This window comes from Acomys minous, assembly GCF_964271855.1.
Source record: "Acomys minous genome assembly, chromosome: 16".
NCBI lineage: Eukaryota > Metazoa > Chordata > Mammalia > Rodentia > Muridae > Acomys > Acomys minous.
Genome location: NC_140498.1, coordinates 11,205,153 through 11,228,916, shown reverse-complemented (window position 1 = coordinate 11,228,916; position 23,764 = coordinate 11,205,153). Strand labels below are relative to the sequence as shown.

Below are 23,764 nucleotides of genomic sequence, written 5' to 3'. Positions count from 1 at the left end.
CTGTCCTGGAATTCACTCTGTAGACCAGGCTGGCCTCAAACTCAGAGATCCACCAGTCACTGCCTCCTGAGTGCCGAGATTACAGGCATGCACCACCACACTAGGCTAAAAAACTTTTTAAAAACTGTGCTCAACCAAGAAGAGACTTGATACCCTATGAGCATATAAAGGGGGAGGAAGTCCCCCTCAGTCACAGTCATAGGGGAGGGGAGTAAGGGGAAAATGGGAGGGAGGGAGGAATGGGAGGATACAAGGGATGGGATAACCATTGAGATGTAATAAGAATAAATTAATAAAATAAAATTTAAAAAATTTTTTAAAAACTGTGCTCAAAAGATGGCTCAAGCTGGGCATGGCAGCACACACCTTTAATCCCAGCACTTGGGAGGCAGAGGCAGGTGGATCGCTGTGAGTTCGAGGCCAGCCTGGTCTACAAAGCGAGTCCAGGACAGCCAAGGCTAACACAGAGAGACCCTGTCTTGAAAAGCAAAAACAACAACAACCAAAAAACAAAAAAAACAAAAAAAGAAAAAAGATGGCTCAAGTGGTTAAGAACATTTCTTGCTCTTATAAAGGACCTGACTTTGGCTACCCTTGTTCTGGTCTCTGTAAGTATCTGCATTTACATGTGAGTACACACACACACACACATGCACACACAATTAAAAATAAAATAAATCTTAAAATAATAATCCATTGGAAAGTATGGGATAGGAATCCAATTTACTTAATTCCAGATGCTTATGCAATTGTCCTTATCTTGATTTGAAAACCAGGTACTTACTTGTGTTGTGTACATAGCTGAAAGATATGTTTCTGCCTATTTCTAGACTTTAGCATTTTGTTGTTGTTGTTGTTGTTAGGTTTGGCTTTTGGTTTGGTTTGGTTTGCAAGAAGGTCTTGCTGTGTAGTTCTCCTGCCTCAGCCTTCCATGTTCTGGTACTGTAGGCATGTGCCTCTATAGCTGCCCATTGCTGAGAAGTTGTCTTTTAAACTCTATGTCTGTCCGTCTGTGTGCGTGCCATGTATGTGCAAGCGCTCAGGGAGACCAGAAGAGGGCTCTGTATCTCCCAGAGGCAGAAATAGATTGTTGTGAGCTGCCTGCTAGGAGCTGAGCTCAGGTCCTCTGGAGGAGCAAGTTCTATCTCTATTTTTTTTTTATTTTTATGTTTTTAAAGATGCATTTATTTATTATTTATATGGTATTCTACCTGCATGCCAGCAGAGGGCACCAAATCTCATTATAGGCGGTTGTGAGCTGAGAATTGAACTCATGACCTTTGGAAGGACAGAACTCTTAACCTCTGAACCATCTCTCCAGCCCAGAGCAAGTTCTCTTCACTGCTGAGCATCTCTCCAGCTCCCCCTTCTCTCCCTCTCCCTCCCTCCCTCCCTCCCTCCCTCCCCCCCCCTCTGTTGTACGCATGCGCACCCATGTGGTGGAGGCTAGAGATCAACCCTGAGTACCTTCTATTGATCCCCACTTTATGCTCTGAGCGAGGGCCTCTCCCTGCACCTGTCGCTTGCCATTTCCAATGGACTGATCATTGAGCCCCTGGAACTGGTCTGGTCTGTCCCTTCAGTGCTGGATTACAGACAAGCACCGCCATGCCTGGCTTTTCCTTCCTTCTGGGATTTGAACTCAGGTCCTCAGCGCAGCAAGTGTTTTATCCACCAAGCCACCTCCCCATCTGTTTCATTTTGCCTATTTATTTGGGTGTTGAAGATGTCACCTAGGACCCTGCACATTCCAGGCAAACGCTCGACTCCCGAGCCACACCCACACACAAAGCCGTCTTAATGGCTCTACTTTCTTTCTCCTACCTCAGAGAGCCTCCTCCACTTCTCTGGGTTTTCTCTGCCATTCTAGCTTGTGTCTGCTTTAATGAGAATTCTAAACTCAGCCCCCATGGAGTAGCACAAGCTTACTGCCCTGGTGTTTTGCACAGACTGATGCCCAGGAGGTGGCCTCGGTGGTGAGCGCCCGGGAGATCCAGGCTGTGGCAGAACTGCTCCAGGTCTCTCCTGAGGGCCTGCAGAAGGCCATTACCTTCAAAGTGACTGTGAGTCTGAGGGCCCTGCATCCTGACAAGGGCCTGTTGCTCTGAGGCCACAGCTCCCTCTCCCTCTCCTGACCTCTTAGGTCACCTATCCAGCCTTATTAGTTCACTCCTGCCAATGTGGGTGGAGTGGCAGAGGGGTTGGGGGCAGGGCTTGGACACTGCCACGCATGACATGCTCACCTCCAGGAAACCTTTTCCCATCCCGACTAGGCCAGTGCTTCCTCTAAGGCCCTTCCTCCTCCAGGCTGAGGCCAAGGCTGATCTTTCCTCATGCCCGTCTCCCCCATTACACCAGCAACTGTCTCTGCTGATTGACTGGCCAGGTGCAGAGAAAACATTCCATCCTGCCTCGGCCAGCAGTGAGCTTGAGACCAGTTACCACGTATCTCCAGCAGCCCTTTCCCACGCTCCTAAGCCCCACCCCCACCCCAGCCTCCAGGGCCTTCCTGAATCACTGGCCAGCCAGCTGTCACTCAAAGGCCCTGCTCTTCCCAGGAGACCATTAGAGAGAAGATCTTCACACCCCTGACAGTGGAGAGTGCCGTAGATGCCAGGTGAGGCTCTGTCCCTCCTGCCCTGGCTCCTAGACCCTCCCCTACGAGCACCTCTGCCCTGAGCCCACTCACCCTCAGTCCAACATGGCCTCTGCTCCAGGGATGCCATCGCCAAGGTCTTGTATGCACTGCTGTTTGGCTGGCTCATCACCAGGGTCAACGCTCTGGTATCTCCAAAACAAGACACATTATCCATCGCCATCCTGGACATATATGGCTTCGAGGTAGGACTGAGTAAGACCAGACTGGGCCTTGCCCTTGGGAAGCTACTCAGTGAGGCTGGTTGGAGGCAGTGCGTGGGGACAGGCTTCTGTGACCGCAGCACTGACATGTAGCTAGCTAGCACCGGGGAGCCTTGAAGTCCTTACCTGAGCTGGTCAGGGGTCAGGGGTCAGAGACAACTTTCTGGAAGAAAGAAACATTCCTAGGTGAAGGTGTGGTCACTGTAGGGGTCGGAGGCATGAAACTGTTTTTGGGGAGCTAGTGTTGTTGTGGGGAGATTGTTGTACTCAGTGAGGATAGTGGGGAAAGACTGGGTAAAACTTCCATGGCTACAGCAGACACTTAAAAGGCACTATTGCTTTTAACCCCACTCCACCAAAAGCCGTGTAAGGCAGGTATAGCCAAGGTCCCCATTTCACAAACAGCCAGAAAGTGGTGAAGCCAGGACTGGAACCCAGGCAGAAGGTATAGTGGCCTGAGCTGTTGGCTCTTCTATGGGCCCCATCTGGTGTGCAGAGAGCCTTATGGGGTCTGTGGTCAGGGTCCAACTTTTTGAAACCGCAGCCATAAAATTCAGGCAGGGGCCTGGGCTTGGACAGTGCCCATAGTGGGGACAGCTGGGTTGATGACCAAGGAGGAGCTAGACCTGGCCTCCGTGTGCTTGGCAGGACCTGAGCTTCAACAGCTTTGAACAGCTGTGCATCAACTACGCCAACGAGAACCTTCAGTACCTGTTCAACAAGATTGTATTCCAGGAGGAACAGGTATGCAGCCTCCACCCTCCTGCTTGTCCACCCTGGCTGGTCAAGGCCTTCCTTAAGACACAAAGAGAGGGGGCTGGAGAGATGGCTCAGAGGTTAAGGGCACTGACGGTTCCTCCAGAGGTCCTGAGTTCAATTTCCACCAACCACATGGTGGCTCATAACCATCTATAATGTGATCTGATGCCCTCTTCTGGCCTGCAGGTGTTCATGCAGCCAGAACACTATACATAATAAATAAATAAGTCTTTAAAAAAAAAAAGACACAAAGAGAGTAGGAAACATAGAGCAAAAAACAACATAAGCAAGAGCAGCGCATATGAATCCTGGGATTAGAAGGTCCAGGGTTGCTGAGCCTGCAGAGGATTCCTGGGAAAGAGAGGCCCTGAGGGTCCATGTTGCCCTGGTAGGATTCTGGTGTTTTTTGTTTGTTTGTTTGTTTTGTTTTGTTTTTCAAGACAGAGTTTCTCTGTGTAGCCTCGGCTGTCCTGGACTCACTTTGTCGACCAGGCTGGCCTCGAACTCATAGCGATCTGCCTGCCTCTGCTTCCCGAGTGCTGGGATTAAAGGCGTGCGCCACCACCGCCCGGCTCCTGGTAGGATTCTGGCTCCTGTTATAGAAGGCAGGACCGCAGAGCTAAGTCAGCCTGGGTGGCTGAGCCCACACTGTTCACAGGAGGAGTACATCCGAGAGCAGATGGACTGGCGGGAGATCGCCTTTGCCGACAACCAGCCCTGCATCAACCTCATCTCCCTGAAACCCTACGGCATCCTGCGCATCCTGGATGACCAGTGCTGCTTTCCACAGGTAAGCCTCTGGTTGACTCCTGGCCTGAGGCCACTCCTCAGTGCTCAGGCCTGGAGCAGGAAGTGTGGTGTTAGGACACCACCATCTACAGTCACCTGGAAGTGACTAAGGATGGAAGTTCCAGATGAGGCGACCTGGGTTTGGGCCTCGTACTCTGACTTTAAACACAGGGGATGATGCCATTATAGGCACAGCTAGGGCCTCTCTCCCTGAACTCAGTCAACCTCCCAGGACTATGAGCCACTCTCCTCCAGCATCCTCTGGGAAGCCCAGCAATCGGGGCTGAAGAATTTGGCACTGGGCCAGGAGCAGGTGCCCAGGGTCCCCCCTGCCTCTCTCCCCTGACAGGCCACAGACCACACATTCCTGCAGAAGTGCCACTACCACCACGGCGCCAACCCACTCTACTCTAAGCCCAAGATGCCACTGCCAGAGTTTACCATCAAGCACTATGCAGGCAAGGTCACCTACCAGGTGAGAGCGGAGCCAGCCAGCATGGCCTCGGGTGCTGTGGCTTGCAGGCTGGGCCTCATCATGATTCCAGTTCTGGCTCTGTAGCCCCCTCAGCCGCTGGGGAACGGCTTAAGTTTACCGAGCCTGTTTCCTCGTCTGGAAAAAAAAAATGGGGCTAATAATGCCAAACCTCTGAGGTAGATGTGAGACTCAGAGTAGACTTGACAGAGAGCCTCTTACTCAGAACGGTGTCATGTGGTCACTAGGATCCAAGTCACAACGTAAGATTTCAAGCTTCTGTCTCCATTTCAGGCTTATTTTCCTCATCTGTGGAATGGGTAAAAGGAAGTGAAAGCACCACCGCACCACCCCCCTCCTGGAAGTGTGAGCAAGGTGGAGGGGATGGGGAAAGGCCAGGACAAAGGGGAGAATCCATTCCCTCCTAAGACAGAAGGCAGACGGGAGTCTGGGAGAAGATGAAGGAAGGCAGAGGACCGGCAACAGGCTCTTGCTGCATCCTGACTGCAGACAGGGCTGGGTAAGTGGGACCAGCCACAGATGCACTAGCGCCCCGTTTTTCAGGTGCACAAGTTCCTGGACAAGAACCATGACCAAGTGCGCCAAGACGTCCTGGACTTGTTCGTGCACAGCCGCACGAGGGTAAGCCAGGCTGGCCTTGTACCCACCCCAACCCCTGCCCACATTCCTGGCAGCAACCCCTCCTCCACTAGCTCTATCCCTGGTTCTCCCCAGTCTAGGAAACAGGATGCCCCCTAAGCCAGTCCTGCTCCTTTTTTTTTTAAAGTTCTTTTTTCTTTTCTTAATTCATTTACCTTTACTTTATGTGCATTGGCATTTTTGCCTGCATGTGTATCTGTGTGTGAGTGTCAGAACTTTAGAGTGACAGACCGTGAGCTGCCATGTGGGTGCTGGGATTTGAAGCAGGGTCCTTTGCAAGAGCAGTCAGTGTCCTTAACCACTGAGCCATCTCTCCCGCGCCGCACCCCACCCACCCCCAGTCTCACCTCAGCCTCAGCCACCTGCCAGCACACACGCCATGGGCCCCACCTCAGTCTCTCCCAAGACTCTTCCAGCCTGGCTCACAGTGTTAACCAGCACACCACAGAGACTACGCTCTGAATTCCTGACTTATGTTTGAAGCCCAATGCTCTGTGGAGTGCGCAGAGGTCAGCTCCATTGCTCATCAGCAGGTGGAGGACCTATGACAGGGGACAGTTACATCCCCTCCCCTGTGGGCCATCCTTTTCCTCCTCTGTCAAAGGGGCCAAAATTCCCAAGCAAGACCAGGTTCGCAGCAGTGCTGTGCGTTCCCCAGAATGAGAGGGGAAAACAGGTTCAATGGAGGCTGCTCTCCAGGAGGTGCTGAGCCCAGATGCAAGCCTGGATGATAAGGACATCTAGAGTCAAGTTGTTTTCAGCACCTTTCAGTCTAGGGACTTGAATACTGTTGTCCCATCCCTGTTTTGCCCTAAGCCTGCTGCTTCTGTCTGTCTCCCTGTTCGTCTGTCACTGGTTTCTAACATCTTGGCCCCTCCAGGTGGTGGCACACCTCTTCGCCAGCCACGCTGCACAGACCGCCCCTCCACGCCTGGGCAAAAGCAGCTCCATTACCCGGCTCTACAAGGCTCACACGGTGGCAGCCAAATTCCAGCAGTCGCTTCTGGATCTGGTGGAAAAAATGGAGAGGTGGGTCGGGTGGGAGGGCAGAGCATCCAGTCTCGCCTTCGCCCTGTGGCCCTCGGTGGATTAGTGCCACTCTCTTTCTCTGAGATCTCACACATAGCTTCTCCTGCCGCTGCCCCAGGTGTAACCCCTTGTTCGTGCGCTGCCTGAAACCAAACCATAAGAAGGTGAGACCCCTGGGAAAGCCAAATCCTTCCGCCTGTGAAGTGTGACCCTGGGCAAGTGGCTTGGCCCCTCTGGCCCCTACCTGCCCACTGCAGGGACTACTCGCTACCAAGAGTGCCTTTGTAGAACGGCTAATGTGCAAACGTCCTCTCTGGGCATCCTTCTAGGAGCCAGGTCTCTTTGAGCCGGATGTGATGATGGCACAGTTACGCTATTCAGGGGTTCTGGAGACTGTGCGGATCCGCAAGGAAGGCTTTCCGGTGCGGCTGCCCTTCCAGGTGTTCATCGACAGGTATTTCCGTCAGGTAGTTCCCAGCTGTACAGACTCCTCTCCAGGTCCCCACAGCCTAAGCAACATAGGACCTGTCATGCACTGTTGCTCAGGTCATACACTATACAAAACATGTTAGATTCGACATGGGAAATATAGCTGTTGTGTTGCTTTAAAAAAAAAAAATTACGGGGCTGGAGAGATGGCTCAGCGGTTAAGAGCACTGACTGCTCTTCCAGAGGTCATGAGTTCAATTCCCAGCAAACCACATGGTGGCTTCACAACCATCTATAATGTGATCTGATACCTCCTCTGGTCTGTAGGGGTACATGCAGGCAGAGCTCTGTATACATAATAATAAATAAATAAATCTTTTTTTAAAAAATTACATGTGGCTCAAACATGGCACAGTGTGTGTGTAGATTACAGGACAAGGAGCTCACCAGAGATTAAACTCAGGTTGTCAGGCTTGGTGACAGGAACCTTTGCTTTCATAGCTGAGTTTATGTTGGATCTCTCTGGGGTGGCTCTGATAGCTATTAGCACAAGCTCCAGTAGATGTCAGTAAAGGATCTTGTTCTGCTCAAGTAGCAGATTATGGTTTTGACACGCTGGGCTGGTATTGAGGATAGTGCTGTGGGCAAGCTCCACCCCCTAGACATGGGGATGGGATTAATATCCAGCCCTCAGGCTGAGTTTGGTTCCCCAGATACCGCTGCCTGGTGCCCCTCAAGCGCAACGTGCCAGCAGATGGGGACATGTGCGTGTCATTGTTGAGCCGGCTATGCACAGTCACTCCAGACATGTACCGTGTTGGGGTTAGCAAGGTGAGTCCCGGAGACCTCACATTCAGAGACATCCAAGGGGTGTCCCCAGATGTCTCAGTTTGTTTGTTTGGTTGGTTTTGGTTTTTTCAAGACAGGGTTTCTCTGTGTAGCCTTGGCTGTCCTGGACTCACATTGTAGACCAGGCTGGCCTCGAACTCACAGCGATCCGCCTGCCTCTGCCTCCCGAGTGCTGGGATTAAAGGCCTGCGCCACCACTGCCCGGCAGATGCCTCAGTTTAGGGTGTCAATCCACCTTGGCTCTGCTCAGAGGCCCCTTGCCATGTGTCTGGTGTACCTGAACCCTAGTTTTTGCTGCTCCAAACTCCCAGCCAAGCTCTGGGAAGCAGCGCCATCTTCTCTGTTACTGTGGGCTCCTCAGAAGGGATATCCATTGCTGCCTCCCACCTCCAGCTCTTCCTCAAGGAGCACCTGTACCAGCTACTAGAGAGCATGCGGGAGCGAGTCCAGAACCGAGCTGCCCTCACGCTGCAGCGCTACCTGCGAGGCTTCTTCATCCAACGGCGCTTCCGCTCCCTGCGCCGGAAGATCATCCTACTGCAGAGCAGGGCCCGTGGCTTCCTGGCCAGGTGAGGTCTAAAGAAGGGTAAAGTCTCTGGTGTCCTCCAGGTGCGGAGGAACCTGAGCTCAAGCCGGGAGCTTCCCGTCTCTGGAGGCATGCAAGCTGAAATAGGGTTCTCCAAGCCGCCGTCCTCTGACTGTGGGTTCAGTTGAGAGGATATTCCTGCTACCTACCCATCAGGCCCTGGGGCTAACACATGACCACTGTGAGATCAACCCAGGCCCTGCCACTTAGATGTGCCATGTGGATTTGCCTGTGTCTCTGTCCCACATTGAACTCATTCTCCTTGGAGACGAAGGGTCCCCGAGTGAAATATGGGCAGCGGCACAGGCATCTCTAACCCGTTGTCGCCCCGTGGCCTCATTCTTGACCCCTCAGACAACGCTACCAGCAGATGAGGCAGAGTCTGGTGAAGTTCCGTTCCCTCGTGCACACCTACGTGAACCGCCGCCGCTACCTCAAGGTATACGCCTGCCCAGGTTTGGGGGGACACTTACCCCAGTGCAAGCCCCTGCCATGTCGTCTTCCTCAGCTGGCTGGTGGCAGCTCCTCTCGGGCCTGTTTCCTGGCATGTCCCTTGGGGTGGAAGGAGAGGCTGTGTGGAGGGATGTAGCCAGCACTGGGGGCTGCAGGCACGACTTGAGTCTCTTTAGTGTGATCTGGTCCTTAGCTTGCTGCCAGTCTTGTCCTCTGTCACATAAACCAACTACCAGTGGTAAATGTCCTTCCCAAAGCTCAGCAAGCATGCATGCAATGCCTTCAGTCAAAGTTCCCTCAGGTCCCCCTGCCAACACTCTACTTGTCACCTACCCCCCCCCCCCATCTCTGGCTACACCTTTGCTCTCTCGCCTTGTCACTACCTCAGTCCTATCAGTGCCACCGCGAGCCTCCAGGCCACAGGCCTTTCCCTACTGCTCGCGCCTGCCCAGGCTACCTGGCGGCCTTGGTCTCTGCCCCCTGTGCCCTGACCATTTGCTCTCTTGCAGCTGAGGGCAGAGCGGAGGCGCCAGGCACAGGAGGCATGGCTGCGTGAGCAGGAGGTTGGTGCAGGGTCCAAGCCACAGTAGGGGACAGGGAGGGAAACCAGCGGCGGGTGAGGTGTGGCAGCTGTCCCTTCACCCCTTACCCATCCCCCACCCCCACCCCCCAGGAGCTGAACAAGCGTGAGGTGGTGCCAGTGAAACACCTGGAGGTGCCAGCTGAGGTGGCTGGCCTCCTGCAAGCTGCAGCAGGTATGTGATCTCTCACGGTGCGGGGAGGTCTGGGGAGAAAGGTGCGGTCACTACAGGCATCCACCGTCCACAGGCCTCAAGATGTCCAGCGTGCCCCGAGTGGCTGTTGTCCGAACCCCTAGGCTCCAGGCTGAGCCCTGTGTCATGCTTCCCCTTGACATCAACAACTACCCCATGGCCAAGTTCATCCGGTGCCACTTCAAGGTAAAGGCTGGCACAAGCAGCCTGGCCCACGGGGCACTGACACTGAGACCCTGACACAGCCTCCTTGAAAGCTCTTGTGGGGTGGATGCAAACCCATTGGAAGGCCTAGAACCCTCACAGTAGTGAGACTTTCCTGGACCCTGGCTATATAGCTCATCAGCCAGCATGGGATACCCAGAGCCAGACTAGGAGATGGCACAGAACCTGCCCTATGTCTTGTCCTCCTGGGTTGTTGTGACTCCCTCCCTCAGTTGTTCTCTATGGGTCATAGCCTGCTCTCACCAGACCTCAGCTTCTCCATCTAGGGACTCGTATGAGGAGTCAGCCTCATGGTCTCCTGTGCTCTTGCCCAACATGAAGTGGTAGACATAGGTATGTCTGTTGTCCCCAATGTCACCTCCCATACCCTCCTTGTGTCTCCAGGAACCCTCCTTTGGGATGCTGACAGTGCCCTTGAAGATGCCTCTTACACGGCTGCCTGTGGAACACCATGCAGAAGCCATAAGTGTCTTTAAGCTAGTACGGGAGCTGCCCTAGTCAAGTGCATAGTGCATAGGCCTACCGCGATACCAGGCCACTAACACCCCTGCCCCTGGGTGCCAAGTGCATAGCCTTGCCTGATGAGTATCTACAAGCTTCCCCCATATGCCCTGGACCGCCTCTGTGGCCTTCAAGCTCACCCCCTGAGTCCCATTTTCTTGGGGACAGAAGCTTATGGCAGCGAAAAGATCTGAGGTCTTTTTTTCCCTCAGTGGTCCTCCTGGCAATGCTGCCTCAGAGGCTCTCTGTGGCACCTCCTAAGGACTCCCCAGGCTGAGGGGGACAGTCCCTGGTCTAACCTAGGACCACCAACATGTGCAGAGGGAAGTTCAGAGGCTAGGAACCCAAACGAGGCAGGCAAGCTACAGAAAGCAGCCTGGAGGAGGGGGCATTAGTGATAAGAGTTTACCCATTAGGAAAAGCAGGAACTCAGTGGGGGCAGGGACAAGAGAGATTGGGGGGTGGGTGAGAGGGAGAGTGGCCAGTGAAGCTTAGGTTGCAGGCTCCCAGGTCCTATTTCACCAGAGTTGGGGAGCCCTGGAAGGTGCTTCCTGGAAGTGATGTGGTCAGACCTGAACACTAGAGAATCCTCTGGATCAAGTGCAACCAATATGAAGGCCAAGGATGTAAGAGGATGTTTCAATGAGTGAGGGCCACAGGAGGCTCATGGGCAGGAGAGGAAGTCAGTGTGCCCTTTGGATCCTAACTTCCCTGCTGGTTGTTTGACATGGAATACTAGTGTGTTATTGAAATACGAGGGACTGTTTTATAGACAGGGGAACATGCCAGGAGTGCATGCTGAAGGTGGGCAGAAGCCCACGAGAGCCTACCTGTTCTAGATCCTGCGTTTCATGGGAGACCCCCACCTACATGGCACCCAGGAGATGATCTTGGGGAACTACATCGTGCACCAGGGGCTGGTGGAGCCAGATCTGCGGGATGAGATCCTAGCCCAGCTGGCCAACCAAGTGTGGCGCAATCACAACGCATACAATGCCAAGCGCGGCTGGTTGCTGCTGGCCGCCTGCCTGAGCGGCTTCGCACCTTCCTCGCACCTTGACAAGTTCCTCCTCAAGTGAGTGCAACCCATGGGGCGGTAGGTGGCCAGATAGGAGCTTGGAGGTCAGGCAAGCGGGTGCCTCTGTGTTGCTAGAAGAGCAGGCATGGATGGCAGCCAGAGCTGCCATCACGTAACTGAACCCAGAGCCAGGAGAAAGTCAAAATGGATGAAAATTGGCAGAACCCAGGGTTGGGCAAAATGGGCGTGTGGAGACCTGAGAAAAGAGTTCTTGGTTCTTAGATTTCTTAAGTCATGGGGGCAGACAGGGATTAGGAACACGGCATGGACTCAGGCAATCTGGCTTCAAATCCCAAGCTGAACTCTGTGACTTTGGACACGTCACTTCACCTCTCTAGGCCTTGGTTTCATCTCCTATAATATGAGGGTGATGATAGCAACTACTCTATAGCACATGTTAAGTACGCAGAACAGAGATGAGCATCTATGACAATATGTCCCCGCTGATGGTGAAGCGTTAAGACCTGTGAGACACGGTGCCCAAGTACACTGCATGACCCAGGGCCAGTACCTCTCTTTTCTCTGCTGTAAGTGGGTGGTGGTAACAGGACCCACCTAGCAGGATAGCAATGAGCACCAGACTGTGAGGAACCTCTCCAGGCCTGCATGCAGAAGGCGGCCATTCCTCAGCCAGTACTGTGGCTGTGGTGACTCCAACAGCAGGGTAAGGTCACTGACTGTCTGTGTAGGGTCTTTCTGAAAACATTACCGTGGCCCCTCTCAGCACAAAATTGCTAAGGGCACGAGGAGGACCTGCTTGTGGGAATAGCTCACTGACCCTAAGCTGAGTTGGACCCCCATAACCATCCGTCTCTTACACAGAGGAAAATTAGGAGGCCAGGCGAAGTGTAGGTAGTCACCAGACTACAGAGTGAAGAGATGAGGGCACAGCCCTCCACAGCCCAGGTTCCGGCCTGTGCTTGCTCATACACCCCATCTGAACAATGACATTCTACCCCATCCTTGGACTTCTGTGCTAGACTAGACATTTCTGGGCTAACCTGGGACTTCCTTTTTTTAGGCCAGCCTCAGCACTCTAGGCTATGAGAGACCGTTAGGGTGCTCTCTTACCTTGCCCATTTGTGAGTTAACCTGAGGCTGTCTCACTTCGCCTTAGAGCTAAGAGCTAAGCCTGAGGCTCCAGTAGGACCCAACTCCCTCTTCCTCCCGCCAGGTTTGTGTCTGATTATGGGCAGAATGGCTTCCAGGCTGTGTGCCAGCATCGCCTCCTGCAGGCTATGGGCTCAGGGGCTGCCCGCACCTTTCCCCCGACCCAGCTCGAGTGGACTGCCATTCAGGAGAAGGCCAGTATGGCCCTAGATGTGAGCTGCTTCAACGGTATGTAGGCTCATCCCTCAGGCTGCTCCTCTTCTCTTCCGGGAAAAAAAAAAGAGCAGCTGGAGTCAGCAGCAAGCACAAAAGGCTCTGAAGCCAGGGAGGGGCTCATGCCAGTGTGGCAGTGCGGGGAAGACGTGGGGGTTGAGATATATGGCATAGGGGCACGGGAGCCAGTGAGGCTGGCCCGGAAGATGCCCCCACATTGAGTACACAACTGGCTGTGCCAGGTGACCAGTTTTCCTGTCCGGTGCATGCCTGGAGTACGGGGGAAGCAGTGGCTGGAGACATTCTGAAGCACAGGTTGGCTCCTCCTAGGATGCCCCATCCAGCACCCCCATGACCTGGGAAGGAAGGGCAGGAGACACCATCCCTAGGGAGGGGGTCCAGAGGACCACGTTGGCCATGCTTGGGGTCTGACTCGTACCCCACGGTCTCCAGGCAGTGCCTAACAATTTCACTCTTTATTTCTATCTCTCTCAACACTGGCCAGGGGGCTGGCTGATGGTTGGAGGGGCTGGACAGTGGCCATGAAGAATGGAGTCCAGTGGGCAGAGCTGGCTGGACATGACTATGTGCTGGACTTGGTGTCAGATCTGGAACTGCTCAGGGACTTCCCTCGACAGAAATCCTACTTCATTGTGGGCGCAGAAGGGCCTTCGGCTGGCAGGGGAGACAACAGAGGGTACATAGATAGCTACTTGCCCAGACCACTTCCCCTGGGCAGCTGGCTCTTTTCATCAGCTGGTGGGAAAGGCTGAGTTCTGGGAGTGAGATCTGGTTTTTGTTTGGTGGTTTGACCTAAGTGGACCTTGAGCTCCTGGCCTCAAGCCATTCTCCTACCTCAGCTTCTGGAGTCTGGAGCTGCAGTGTGCACCACCATACCTAGTAATTCTGCCCCTCAACTGTGGAAGCCACCCAAACCAGGACACACAGCCGTTTCCATGGGATTCCTTTGGGCTCAGCTATCCTGTGCCTCCCCTTCCATCCACAGGGTGTTTGGGAACTGCTGGGATTCAGATGAGGACACACCCACAAGACCCCAGCCCCAGGACCACACGTCCAAAACGCCTGCCTTTGATGGGTACTGCATCCACAATGAGGCTGGTACAACAGGGAACACGGAGACCCAGAGATGGACAGCAACCCGCCAAGGTCAGCCGGCAATGGCCATTGCAGCAGAGGGAAAAGAGGAAGGGGGTGTGGAGACCCACATAAGAAGTGAACTTGGCCCTTCTGTGCCCTCGCCAGCTGAGGACAGCACTGGAGAGCCCGCTGTGCCCCCCAGGGAGCTGGATGGTTACTTGGACAGCCTCTTCGACCCCGTGCTGGCCTGTGGGGATGCGGTAGGGTTGCAGAGGGGTGTCTGCAGGTGGCAGACTCAATGACATGCCCCACCAGAGACATAGCTCATGTCTTAGGGTGACACCTGAGCCTTGACACAGCCTGGCAGCTGGGGATGTCCCTGGCTGCCCTGGAAGGAGCCACAGCTAAATGTCAGGACCCCAGCTGTCGCATGCGGCAGAAGCCACCCTTATGGGATGGCTTGGCTGGATCACCTGTTCCCAAACCTCCCAAGACTTCCTTGCCCTAGGGAACCCCAGCATAGACACTGACTCCCCACAGAGGTTCCTTGCGGAGGGGGTGGATTGGGAGCAGGTGTCAGGTGTCAGGTGCCTGTTGCCATGGGTCCTGGGGATCACAGCAGTGAGGCAGTCACTGCTGCCCCAGGACTTGGAGAAGCCAACAGCCATCGCCTACCGCATGAAAGGTGGGGGCCAGCCAGGTGGAAGTGGCGGCAGTGCTTCTGAAGACATCCCCAGGAGACCTCCAGAGCCCAAGCTCAAGCCCAGTCAGTGCTTCCTTAAGCATGCTTCTGGGCTAGGGGTGGGCGGTGCACAGGGGGAGCTCCTGCCTCCCCAACACCTGTGCCCACCTGTGCCATCTGCCTGGTTCCCCAGTCCCAGGCCTGGATGCCTCCACACTGGCTCTGCAGCAAGCCTTCATCCACAGGCAGGCTGTGCTACTGGTGAGTGGGCACCGGGCACAAAGGGTGTGTGTGTGTGTGTGTGTGTGTGTGTGTGTGTGTGTGCGCGCGCATGCGTGCACCAGTGTGTACACAGGAATAAGTCCACCTGGTCACCATGGCCACCTATTCCCAGGCCCGGGAAATGACCCTACAGGCTTTGGCACTCCAGCAGCAGCCCCTGAGTTCAAGCCCAAGACCCCAGCTCCCAGAGGTGAGCAGAGATACCCAGGATAAAGAGGAATATTGTGATACCCCCAGGGCTTTACTGTGCCTCTCTGAGGCCAGGAGTCCTGTAGTCCACTTTGGGCAGAGATGGGGTGCCTGGGAATAAGCCAGTATGTCCTGGATGTCATGGTCTGCTCTCCACAGAGACCCCTAGCTCCAGAGGCACGGCCCAAGTGTGTAGGCATCGGCCCTCCAGCCAAGCCTGTGCTTGTGCGTCCCACCCCACAGTCATTGGCCCCAGGCTCTGTGGCAAAGGCCCCGAAGATCCCTAGCAAGCCAGTGGCTGCTCCAATCCTAGCTCAGGATTGGACTGTTCCAGAATCCAGTGAGTGTCCATCTAAGACCATAGACTGCCCAAACAGGCCGGGGCATCTGGGCCTCATAGCCTCACCTGGCTACCTCCCCTCACAGACTCAGCCTCCCCAGAGCTGGTCCGGTATTCCACACTCAACTCAGAGCACTTCCCCCAGCCCACACAGCAGATCAGAAGCATCATCAAGCAATACAAGCAGCCGCCCTGCGCAGGACGCCCTGAGGCCCGCAGGTGGGTCCAGCCACCAGCCCTCAGCTTACCTTCAGCAGCTCTGTGCTGGCCTCATTACCATCAAGATGGGCCTCTGAGAAACGGGAGGCCAGGGCTGCCATGGTGGAGGAGTCCCCACCATGGGGATTGTGGGTAAGGGGATACCTAGTGTCTAACCTGCCATGCTTTACCTGCTAGAACGGATGGTGGAAAGGTGTTCAGGAGGCCACCTGACCCCCATGAGGAGGCTCTAATGATCCTGAAGGGCCAGAAGGCTCACCTGGCAGTAGTGCCTGGCACTCAGGTGAGGAAAGGGTTGGGTACCCCCAGGAGGACAGAAGCCTCAGAAACCAGTTGCCATCCCAGCATGGCTTTATACTTTCCCTCCACGGCCTGCTTACCGCCTCATGAGCGCTCTGTTTTGTGGTGGCACAGGTGTCCAGAGAGGCTGTGGCCTTGGTGAAGCCGGTGACCAGTGCTCCAAGGCCATGCACGGGGCCCACTCCACGTGAGGGCCAGGAAGAGGAGACATACAAGTGGTGCCCAAGTGAGTGAGAGCCTGTGAGCACACGGGAGTCTTTGGGGGCTGTGTCTGTCTCTGAGTTAAAGAGCACACTGTCGGGGCTGGGGGGGGGGCACTTAAATCACTGGTTGTGGGCCAGCCCTGCCTTGGCTTCAGTTAATTCTACTGAAGCGCAAGGAAATAATACTATTTGTTTCTACCTGGTAACAACGGGGTGGGTGTGGGGGCGGGGGGGGGGGGGGGGGAAGAAGCACAGATATCAAGTTGCTTCCCAGGGCCACACAGCTTGAAAGTATCAGTCCCATGCACCAAAAGTGTCTGGCTCTTTCTTGCCCGTCAGTCAGGTGTCAGCTCACCTGAATCAGCCTGCTGTACTTTCCCCATACCTCCTATCACCAGAAGCACTATAAACTCCTCCCTGGTCCTGCCTTTCCTGCTGGGTCCTAGGAAGCCCCCGTTTTCCTCTCTGCCCCTGCCCTCCACAGTGCAGCCCTCAAGGTCACTAGAGCCTCCAGAGGATCCTGTGCAGACACAGCTGCACCGCCTAGTCAACCCCAACTTCTATGGCTACCAGGACGCCCCCTGGCGGATATTCCTGCGCAAAGAGGTGCCTTCGCAGGCCAGAAGATGGGCTGATATGGGCGGAGCTGGGTGTGGGCGGAGCTAGATATGGGCGGGGTCAGATATGGGCGGGGCTATCCAGGAAGCCAGCGCTCAGGAACCGTGGAAGAATGAGAATGGGGCTTGGAGCTAGGGTAGGAGACAGCCAGGGGCTGCATTTGAGGGTGGAGCAACCCATGGGTAACTGAGGCCTTCCCACACAGGTATTTTACCCTAAGGACAGCTACAGTCACCCGGTGCAGCTAGACCTCCTGTTCCGGCAGGTGAGGCCTTCTTCCCCCGCCCCCCCCCCCTGCAGCGTCCGTGGGTTTGAGCACTGTTCTACAGATTCTCCCACTCCCACGAACAAGTTTAGAAGGGCCACACATCCAACTAATGAGTTATCACAATTCAATCTGGCCATATGTGCACACGCTTGTAACCCCAGAACCCAGAAGGTGGAGGAAAAAGGATCAGGAGTTTTGATACAAGGCCCTGTATCAACAAAAGAAAACAAAACAGAACAGCCAGGTGTGGTGGCGCACGCCTTTAATCCCAGCACTGGGAGGCAGAGGCAGACGGATCTCTGTGAGTTCCAGGTCAGCCTGGTCTACAAAGTGACAGCCAAGGATACACAGAGATACCCTGTATCGGAGGGGGGGGGGGAAATAAATATATATATATAGTCACTCTGAGTTCAGCAAGGCCTGTGGGTCAAATCCCAGCCTCACTGGATACATTTGGAAACTAAGGCCTGAGAAAGACAGGAGGGATTAGGAAGGCGGCCATATAGGGATCGGATAACAAAAGGCACCCAGTTGACAGATGGTCCCAGTGCTGCAGGACAGGAACCCTTCCCACCCACGTACCTAGACCCGTAGACCTCAGCCAGCGGGGCACACTTGTTCCTGCAGATCCTGCATGACACAATGTGTGAGGCCTGCCTTCGCATATCTGAAGAGGAGCGGCTCCAGATGAAGGCCCTGTTTGGTATCTTGGGGAAAGGGAGGGCTGCTGGAGGGCCTGCCCTTGGCTGGAAGAAAGCTAAAGGCACGCCTTGCCCTCTTTCCTCCCACACACGCCTGTGCTTATTCAGCCTCGCCAGGCTGCACGTTTGGAAGGCAACAACCACCCAATATGGCCCTTCCATCTGTCTGTGGCTTCTAGTTCCCAGCACAGACACTGGTCAGACAGCTTATTGCTGGTACCAGCCTCTCACCCTCAACTCCCTGAGACGTGAGCTGGCAAGGAAGGGGAAGAGGGTCCTGACCAAAACTGCTTTCCCTTAGCCCAGAACCAGCTGGACACTCAACGACCGCTGGTAACGGAAAGCGTGAAGCGGGCTGCAATCAGCATGGCCCGAGACAGCTGGGAGATCTATTTTTCCCGCCTCTTCCCAGCGATGGTATGAGCCCCTGCTCACCCCTTCCTGCCCGCCCAGTGCAGCCAGGGATTAAGATGGAAGGCTTCAACCAGGCTCACCCTCTCCCTAGGGCAGTGTGGGCACTGGCGTGCAGATCCTAGCTGTCTCGCACACGGGCATCAAGCTCCTGAGGATGGCCAAAGGCAGCAGGGAGGCCAGCAGACAGCTTCGGGTCCTGTGCGCATACAGGTGATTGGCAGACGGGTGGGAGGGTGCTGTCTGGACATAGGCACAGGCTGGCATCAACATCTCACTGTGCTCCTCGGGGCTGTTATTAGCACCTGTGATGTGCTGTCTATGCCAAGCCTTTTACTTAAGCCCATGTCAGAGAGTTGGAAAGTGAGGCACAGAGAAAAGTTGGTGGTCTGGGGGTCGCATAGGCAGGAAGTGGTTGTGGTGGGAGCCCTGCCTCCAGAGCTCACTGTACAGAGGCAGGACTGCTGAGATCAACCAAGTCCTCAGGCATCTGGGAGAAGAGATGGCCCTGGCCCTGGCCCTCCCTATGGGAGACCTCTTTGTCCCTTTCAATATGAGGTCAGGAAAGAGCTTTGATCACTAGATGGATGGAAGCTCCTTGCTCTGAAGGATAAAACTGGGCCAACGGATGAGACAAAGGTATTGTGTGGGCAAAGTCTGGTTTTGTGGTTGGACTGAGAGACTGGAATTCGGTACAAAGAGTTTCAAGAGATACACAGAACCCACAGACGGTCAGAGAGGGGAAATAGGCTCAGAAAACACCTGTAGGCTGTTGATGCTTGGTTGTTTTGTTTTGTTTTTAAGATGTATTTATTATTATGTATACAGTGTTCTGCCTGCATGTACACCTGCAGGCCAGAAGAGGGCATCAGATCACATTATAGATGGTGGTGAGCCACGATGTGGTTGCTGGGAATTGAACTCAGGACCTCCAGAAGAGCAGTCAGTAGTGCATTTAACCTCTGAGCCGTCTCTCCAGCCCTGACACTTGGGGTATTGAAGCCTCTACCTCCCTTCTACCAACCCCTTAACCCTGAGGTTGAGAAAGAATGGTAGCAGGGAAGTGAGGTGCAGACAGGTGGGGTGCAGACCCCTTTACTTCTCCTGGCAGTTTAAGGTCAGTTGCGTTCTTTGGGGGCAATACCAATCTCTGTTAACAGTAAACACAACAGGCTCGTTAAAAATGTTTCTCTCCATGCACCACACCAATCTCTGGTCTCTCCAAACTGCTACACGCCACAAGCTGCCACCGCATGCCACGCTTTCTCTTGCCTGGACCTATTTATCTTCCCCAGAGTCCTAGACTACGACCCTCTCTGTGCCCCACGAGGCAGGCCATTACCAGCTGGCAAAGACCACGCCCCGCACAAGACAATTATCAGCTGTGGACAAACTAAAGGCCAAACTAAAAATCTCACCCTTGGGATTAAAACAAAAACATATTTGCCAGGTGGTGGTGGTGCACGCCTTTAATCCCAGCACTTGGGAGGCAGAGGCAGGCAGATCTCTGTGAGTTCGAGGCCAGCCTGGTCTACAAAGCAAGTCCAGGACAGTCAAGGCTACACACAGAAACCCTTCTCAGAAGAACAAAAAAGCAAACAAACAAACAAAAAACATACTTACATAATATAACCGAGTTTGCAAAGAAACCAAAACTTCCATTACAGCAGGCAGGCATCCCTTTGGCCATAGGGTCCTGCCCTCATGCCACTTTCTCTCTCCTCAGCTTTGCTGACATCCTATTTGTGACCATGCCATCACAGAACATGCTAGAGTTCAACTTGACCAACGAGAAGATCATCCTCTTCTCAGCCCGAGCTCGTCAGGTCAAGACCCTAGTAGACAACTTCATTCTGGAGCTGAAGAAGGTTGGGGTTCCTCCGCAGGTGTTGCCTGCCACTGCAAGACAGATGCATCGCAGCCCCTCTGCCCAGACACTGTGAATACACTACCACAGGCGCATACCTCTGAGCACATCCACTGACTTCCTTGCCACTGAGCTGTGTCTTCCCTTGCCGTGCCTTTTCTCTTTTGCTTTCCTAGCATCTGCCTCACATCTGCCCTCAGCAGTGTGGAATGCACCTCCTCTAAGCCCAAAGCCCACTGTCTCCTCAGAACTGCATTGCTTGCCCTGTGAACCTCCTTCTCTGTTCACCCCTGCACCGCGCCTGATATGCTCCAAGCCCAGCACCCAACCCAGGAGGTTCCAGAAGAGAGTTTAGGGAGGGACCAGTGGCTAAGGCACAAGAGTGTGCTCAACAACCTCAGGCTTGCATCCTGTGTAACACCTTACCCTCTGCCCATCTAAGGAACGCCCCACCCACTTCCCCCCTCCCCCGCCCCTGCCTCCACCCCCACCCACCTAGGGATCTAGGTGCCTTCTCTGATGGGTTAGTAGAAGGGACAGTAGAGGTGCTGGATGCCCCTGGAATGAAGGCAGTACTCAGCACTCTATGCCTGGTGCTTTCCAGGACTCTGACTACGTTGTGGCGGTGAGGAACTTCCTGTCTGAAGACCCGGAACTGCTCTCCTTCCACAAGGGCGACATCATCCACCTGCAGGGCCTGGAGCCACCTAGAGTGGGTCAGCTCCATGGTTGGGTGGAAGTACACAAAAGAAGGAAGGCTGAAGGAAAGCACTTCCCTGGTCCGCGCTAACGCAAGCTCCTCCCGCAGGATACAGCGCAGGCTGTGTAGTCCGCAAGAAGCTGGTGTACCTGGAGGAGCAGCGGCGGAGAGGCCCTGACTTTGGTGGGTGCTTGTGGGTACCCCAAACCTGGAGGACCAGACAGGGGTGCTAGTCCAGCTTCCAAACACACTGCAGATGCATGATAAGAACCTATTGGTGCCCCCTTACTCTCCTATGGTGACCTGACCCTGCGAGCCAGCGGCCCTTCAACCTAATCTCCGCCTGCAAAAATGGCTGAAGTGTGTCTCCATGCCGCCTGTTATCGCCTATTGCTCTTAGCATTCATCCCCAGCACCACACAAAACAAAGCAAAACACCCACAAACAAACAAAAAACCAAGGACAAAAATAGCACTAGGAATGGCTCAAGGGGGCGTCCAAGCCATCTCAAAAGTTTGTCTGTCCTAAGACAAGACCATCCGGTTTTCCTCGACTTGTCCCTAGGCTGGCGGTTCGGGGCCGTCCACGGGCGCGTGGGCCGCTTCCCTTCAGAGCTCGTGCAGCCAGCCGCTGCTCCAGACTTCCTGCAACTCCCGGCCGAGCCGGGCCGGGGTCGTGCTGCCGCGGTGGCCGCTGCGGTGGCCTCCGCAGCAGCCGCACGGGAGGTGGGGCGCCGGAGAGAGGTGAGGGGCCGGGCGGAGACTCCAGGGGCGGGGCCATCCTAGGATATAGCCAATCCCGTGCAAGGAACTGGCCTAAAGGGCGGGGCCTGACTTGCCAAGTGGTAAGTGAGGAAGGCTTGAAGGGTCCTGCTGCGTGGCTTTCACAGAAGGGTCAGGGTGCTGGTGGCGACGTGTCTTGGCAACTACACCTATCCCCAGGGTCCCCCAGTCAGGGCGCGTTCCGCTGACAGCGGAGAGGACGCCGTGGCGCTCCCACCGAGCACAATGCTCGAATTTGCTCAGAAGTATTTCCGAGACCCTCGGAGGCGACCCCGGTGGGTAGTGACCCGTCCTCCTCGTCCCCTTCTCTGTGTTGTCTTGAAGTCACTCAGGCTGTAGGCTGTTGGCTGCCGGCCCTACTTCTGGAGGGTGGATCCGGAGGCCCCTCAGTCTCAGCCCGTGGGTGCCTTCCTATGTTAAGACCAACTGAAAGGGTAGCGAGGTGGCCAAAGGCTGGGAGGCAGGACTGGGTAGAGAGGCGTCCATTTGTTGCAGGGATGGCCTCAAGCTGAAGTCTAAGGAGGACCGGGAGTCTAAAACTCTGGAGGACATGCTTTGCTTCACTAAGGTGCACGTTCTGTGCCGCAGTTTCCTCATCTGTAAAGCGGTGATGCAGAAACCTTCCTTCTATGCCCTAGAGCAAATACTCGCCCCCCCCCCCCCCCCCCCCCGTTGAAAGCCTCTGGCTCTCAGCATCTGGAGCCAGGGTTCCTTGCAGTACAGTGTCTGTCCCTGTTTTGTGATGTTTGAATGCATGGTACAGTCCCTCTTCTGTTCTGTCCCAACTCCATTGTGATACAACCCCTTGGTCTCGACACAGGCCCCGATCCAGGAATCCCTCATTGAACTCAGTGACAGCAATCTCAACAAGATGGCGGTTGACATGTTCCTAGGTATGTGGGACGCAGTACTGTGTACCCTGTGTTTGTTACCTGCCCCTCTGGTTCTCAAGAGTTTTCTCATCCCCAAACCTGAGACACTCTGAAGAGAATGGAGGGCTCTAGCTGTGTCAGCTGCAGCCTCTCAGAGAAGGAATTGACCTTGGAGGCCGGTGGGGATGGGCAGCTGGGGGCGTGGTGAGCCTGAGCAGGATGGGTCTTTCCTACAGCTGTGATGAGGTTCATGGGAGATGCCCCACTAAAGGGGCAGAGTGAGCTGGATGTGCTCTGCACCCTCCTGAAGGTCAGTCCTGAAGCGTGTGCCTCATGCTTCCTTCTCGCTTGCTCTGTGCCTTGGTTTCCCCCCATCTGTCAGTCATAGCAGTGAGAAACCTCCATGTTGCCCAGAGGGGAGTGAGTGCATCCCGCTGGTGCTTGGAGGGTCGATAACTCCCACACTTGGCACAGCAGGTGATCTGGGCTGCCGGGTTTTTTTTTTTTTCCAGTTTTGTGGGGATCATGAGGTCATGCGAGATGAATGCTACTGCCAGATTGTGAAGCAGATCACAGACAACAGCAGCTCCAAGCAGTGAGTCACCTTAGGCCTCTCAGCCCACTGTGCTCACACTGCCCATCTCAGAACTCCTCCCTCCTCAGCCTTGCCCCACCCCCCTTCTTCCCTGCTCTGTTGTGGGAGTTGCCATTTGTCCGGACCATGCCATTTCTGCCCTTTCTTCCTCCATGAAAAAGGCAACCCTTTTTCGTTGCCAGCAATTTCCATTTTCAGTCCGCAAGTGTGTGAGATGCAGGACTGGTTCTTGACTGCATGTAACAGAAATCCAACTCAGGGCAGCTTGAGTAAAAGCAAGAACCTATTGGTTCAAGCAGCCAAAGTTCAGTCAGGGTGTGCTTTCAGGCACAGTTGGGTCCAGGTACCATTAGAAAGCAAGCTTTCGAGCTGGGTTTGGTGGCGCACACCTTTAATCCCAGCACTTGGGAGGCAGAGGCAGACGGATCGCTCGCTGTGAGTTTGAGGCCAGCCTAATCTACAAAGTGAGTCCAGGACAGCCAAGGCTACACAGAGAAACCTTGTCTTGAAAAACCAAAAGAAAGGACGAAAGCTAGCTTTCAGGGAGATGGCTGAGAGGTGAAGTGTGCTTGCTGCTCTCCAGAGGATCTAAGTTCAGTTGCCAGCACCCGTGCCAGGCAGCTCACAACTGCCTGTGACTCCAGCTCCAAGGGATCCAACTCTTATCTTCTGGCCTCTAGGGACACCTGCACTCATGTGCACATGCTCACACACAGGCACCTCAGCAACAAGGACGACAACAACAACAAAGCAAATCTTTAGAATAATGGCATGCTTCCTCCATCCTCTGGTCCACAGTATCTCTGAGATGCTGGTACATACAGAGCAGACAAGGGCTCCAGCTATTCCTGG

The 23,764-nt window shown here is 54.6% G+C and overlaps 1 protein-coding gene across 1 annotated transcript in view; it reads left to right on the top strand.

Annotated features, from left to right (window-relative positions):
- MYO15A (myosin XVA) overlaps positions 1-23,764 on the top strand; it is a gene marked incomplete at its 5' end in the record, with an annotated part of 56,229 nt that overhangs the window by 13,338 nt on the left and 19,127 nt on the right. The window contains 44 exons of the mRNA XM_084762298.1: positions 1,950-2,063; positions 2,559-2,617; positions 2,718-2,841; positions 3,508-3,603; positions 4,277-4,408; positions 4,757-4,882; positions 5,444-5,521; positions 6,420-6,568; positions 6,687-6,732; positions 6,898-7,022; positions 7,711-7,828; positions 8,240-8,415; positions 8,787-8,871; positions 9,395-9,448; positions 9,559-9,640; positions 9,714-9,844; positions 10,268-10,363; positions 11,224-11,459; positions 12,637-12,800; positions 13,028-13,100; positions 13,291-13,482; positions 13,792-13,952; positions 14,049-14,143; positions 14,529-14,649; positions 14,759-14,826; positions 14,960-15,037; positions 15,196-15,376; positions 15,463-15,595; positions 15,773-15,878; positions 16,010-16,082; positions 16,583-16,704; positions 16,922-16,981; positions 17,612-17,687; positions 17,987-18,102; positions 18,191-18,309; positions 19,823-19,964; positions 20,568-20,679; positions 20,772-20,846; positions 21,228-21,406; positions 21,605-21,720; positions 21,941-22,013; positions 22,266-22,338; positions 22,554-22,627; positions 22,830-22,912. Coding sequence (XP_084618424.1) covers positions 1,950-2,063; positions 2,559-2,617; positions 2,718-2,841; positions 3,508-3,603; positions 4,277-4,408; positions 4,757-4,882; positions 5,444-5,521; positions 6,420-6,568; positions 6,687-6,732; positions 6,898-7,022; positions 7,711-7,828; positions 8,240-8,415; positions 8,787-8,871; positions 9,395-9,448; positions 9,559-9,640; positions 9,714-9,844; positions 10,268-10,363; positions 11,224-11,459; positions 12,637-12,800; positions 13,028-13,100; positions 13,291-13,482; positions 13,792-13,952; positions 14,049-14,143; positions 14,529-14,649; positions 14,759-14,826; positions 14,960-15,037; positions 15,196-15,376; positions 15,463-15,595; positions 15,773-15,878; positions 16,010-16,082; positions 16,583-16,704; positions 16,922-16,981; positions 17,612-17,687; positions 17,987-18,102; positions 18,191-18,309; positions 19,823-19,964; positions 20,568-20,679; positions 20,772-20,846; positions 21,228-21,406; positions 21,605-21,720; positions 21,941-22,013; positions 22,266-22,338; positions 22,554-22,627; positions 22,830-22,912 — 4,892 coding nt within the window. The remainder of the gene's footprint in view (positions 1-1,949; positions 2,064-2,558; positions 2,618-2,717; positions 2,842-3,507; positions 3,604-4,276; positions 4,409-4,756; positions 4,883-5,443; positions 5,522-6,419; positions 6,569-6,686; positions 6,733-6,897; positions 7,023-7,710; positions 7,829-8,239; positions 8,416-8,786; positions 8,872-9,394; positions 9,449-9,558; positions 9,641-9,713; positions 9,845-10,267; positions 10,364-11,223; positions 11,460-12,636; positions 12,801-13,027; positions 13,101-13,290; positions 13,483-13,791; positions 13,953-14,048; positions 14,144-14,528; positions 14,650-14,758; positions 14,827-14,959; positions 15,038-15,195; positions 15,377-15,462; positions 15,596-15,772; positions 15,879-16,009; positions 16,083-16,582; positions 16,705-16,921; positions 16,982-17,611; positions 17,688-17,986; positions 18,103-18,190; positions 18,310-19,822; positions 19,965-20,567; positions 20,680-20,771; positions 20,847-21,227; positions 21,407-21,604; positions 21,721-21,940; positions 22,014-22,265; positions 22,339-22,553; positions 22,628-22,829; positions 22,913-23,764) is intronic.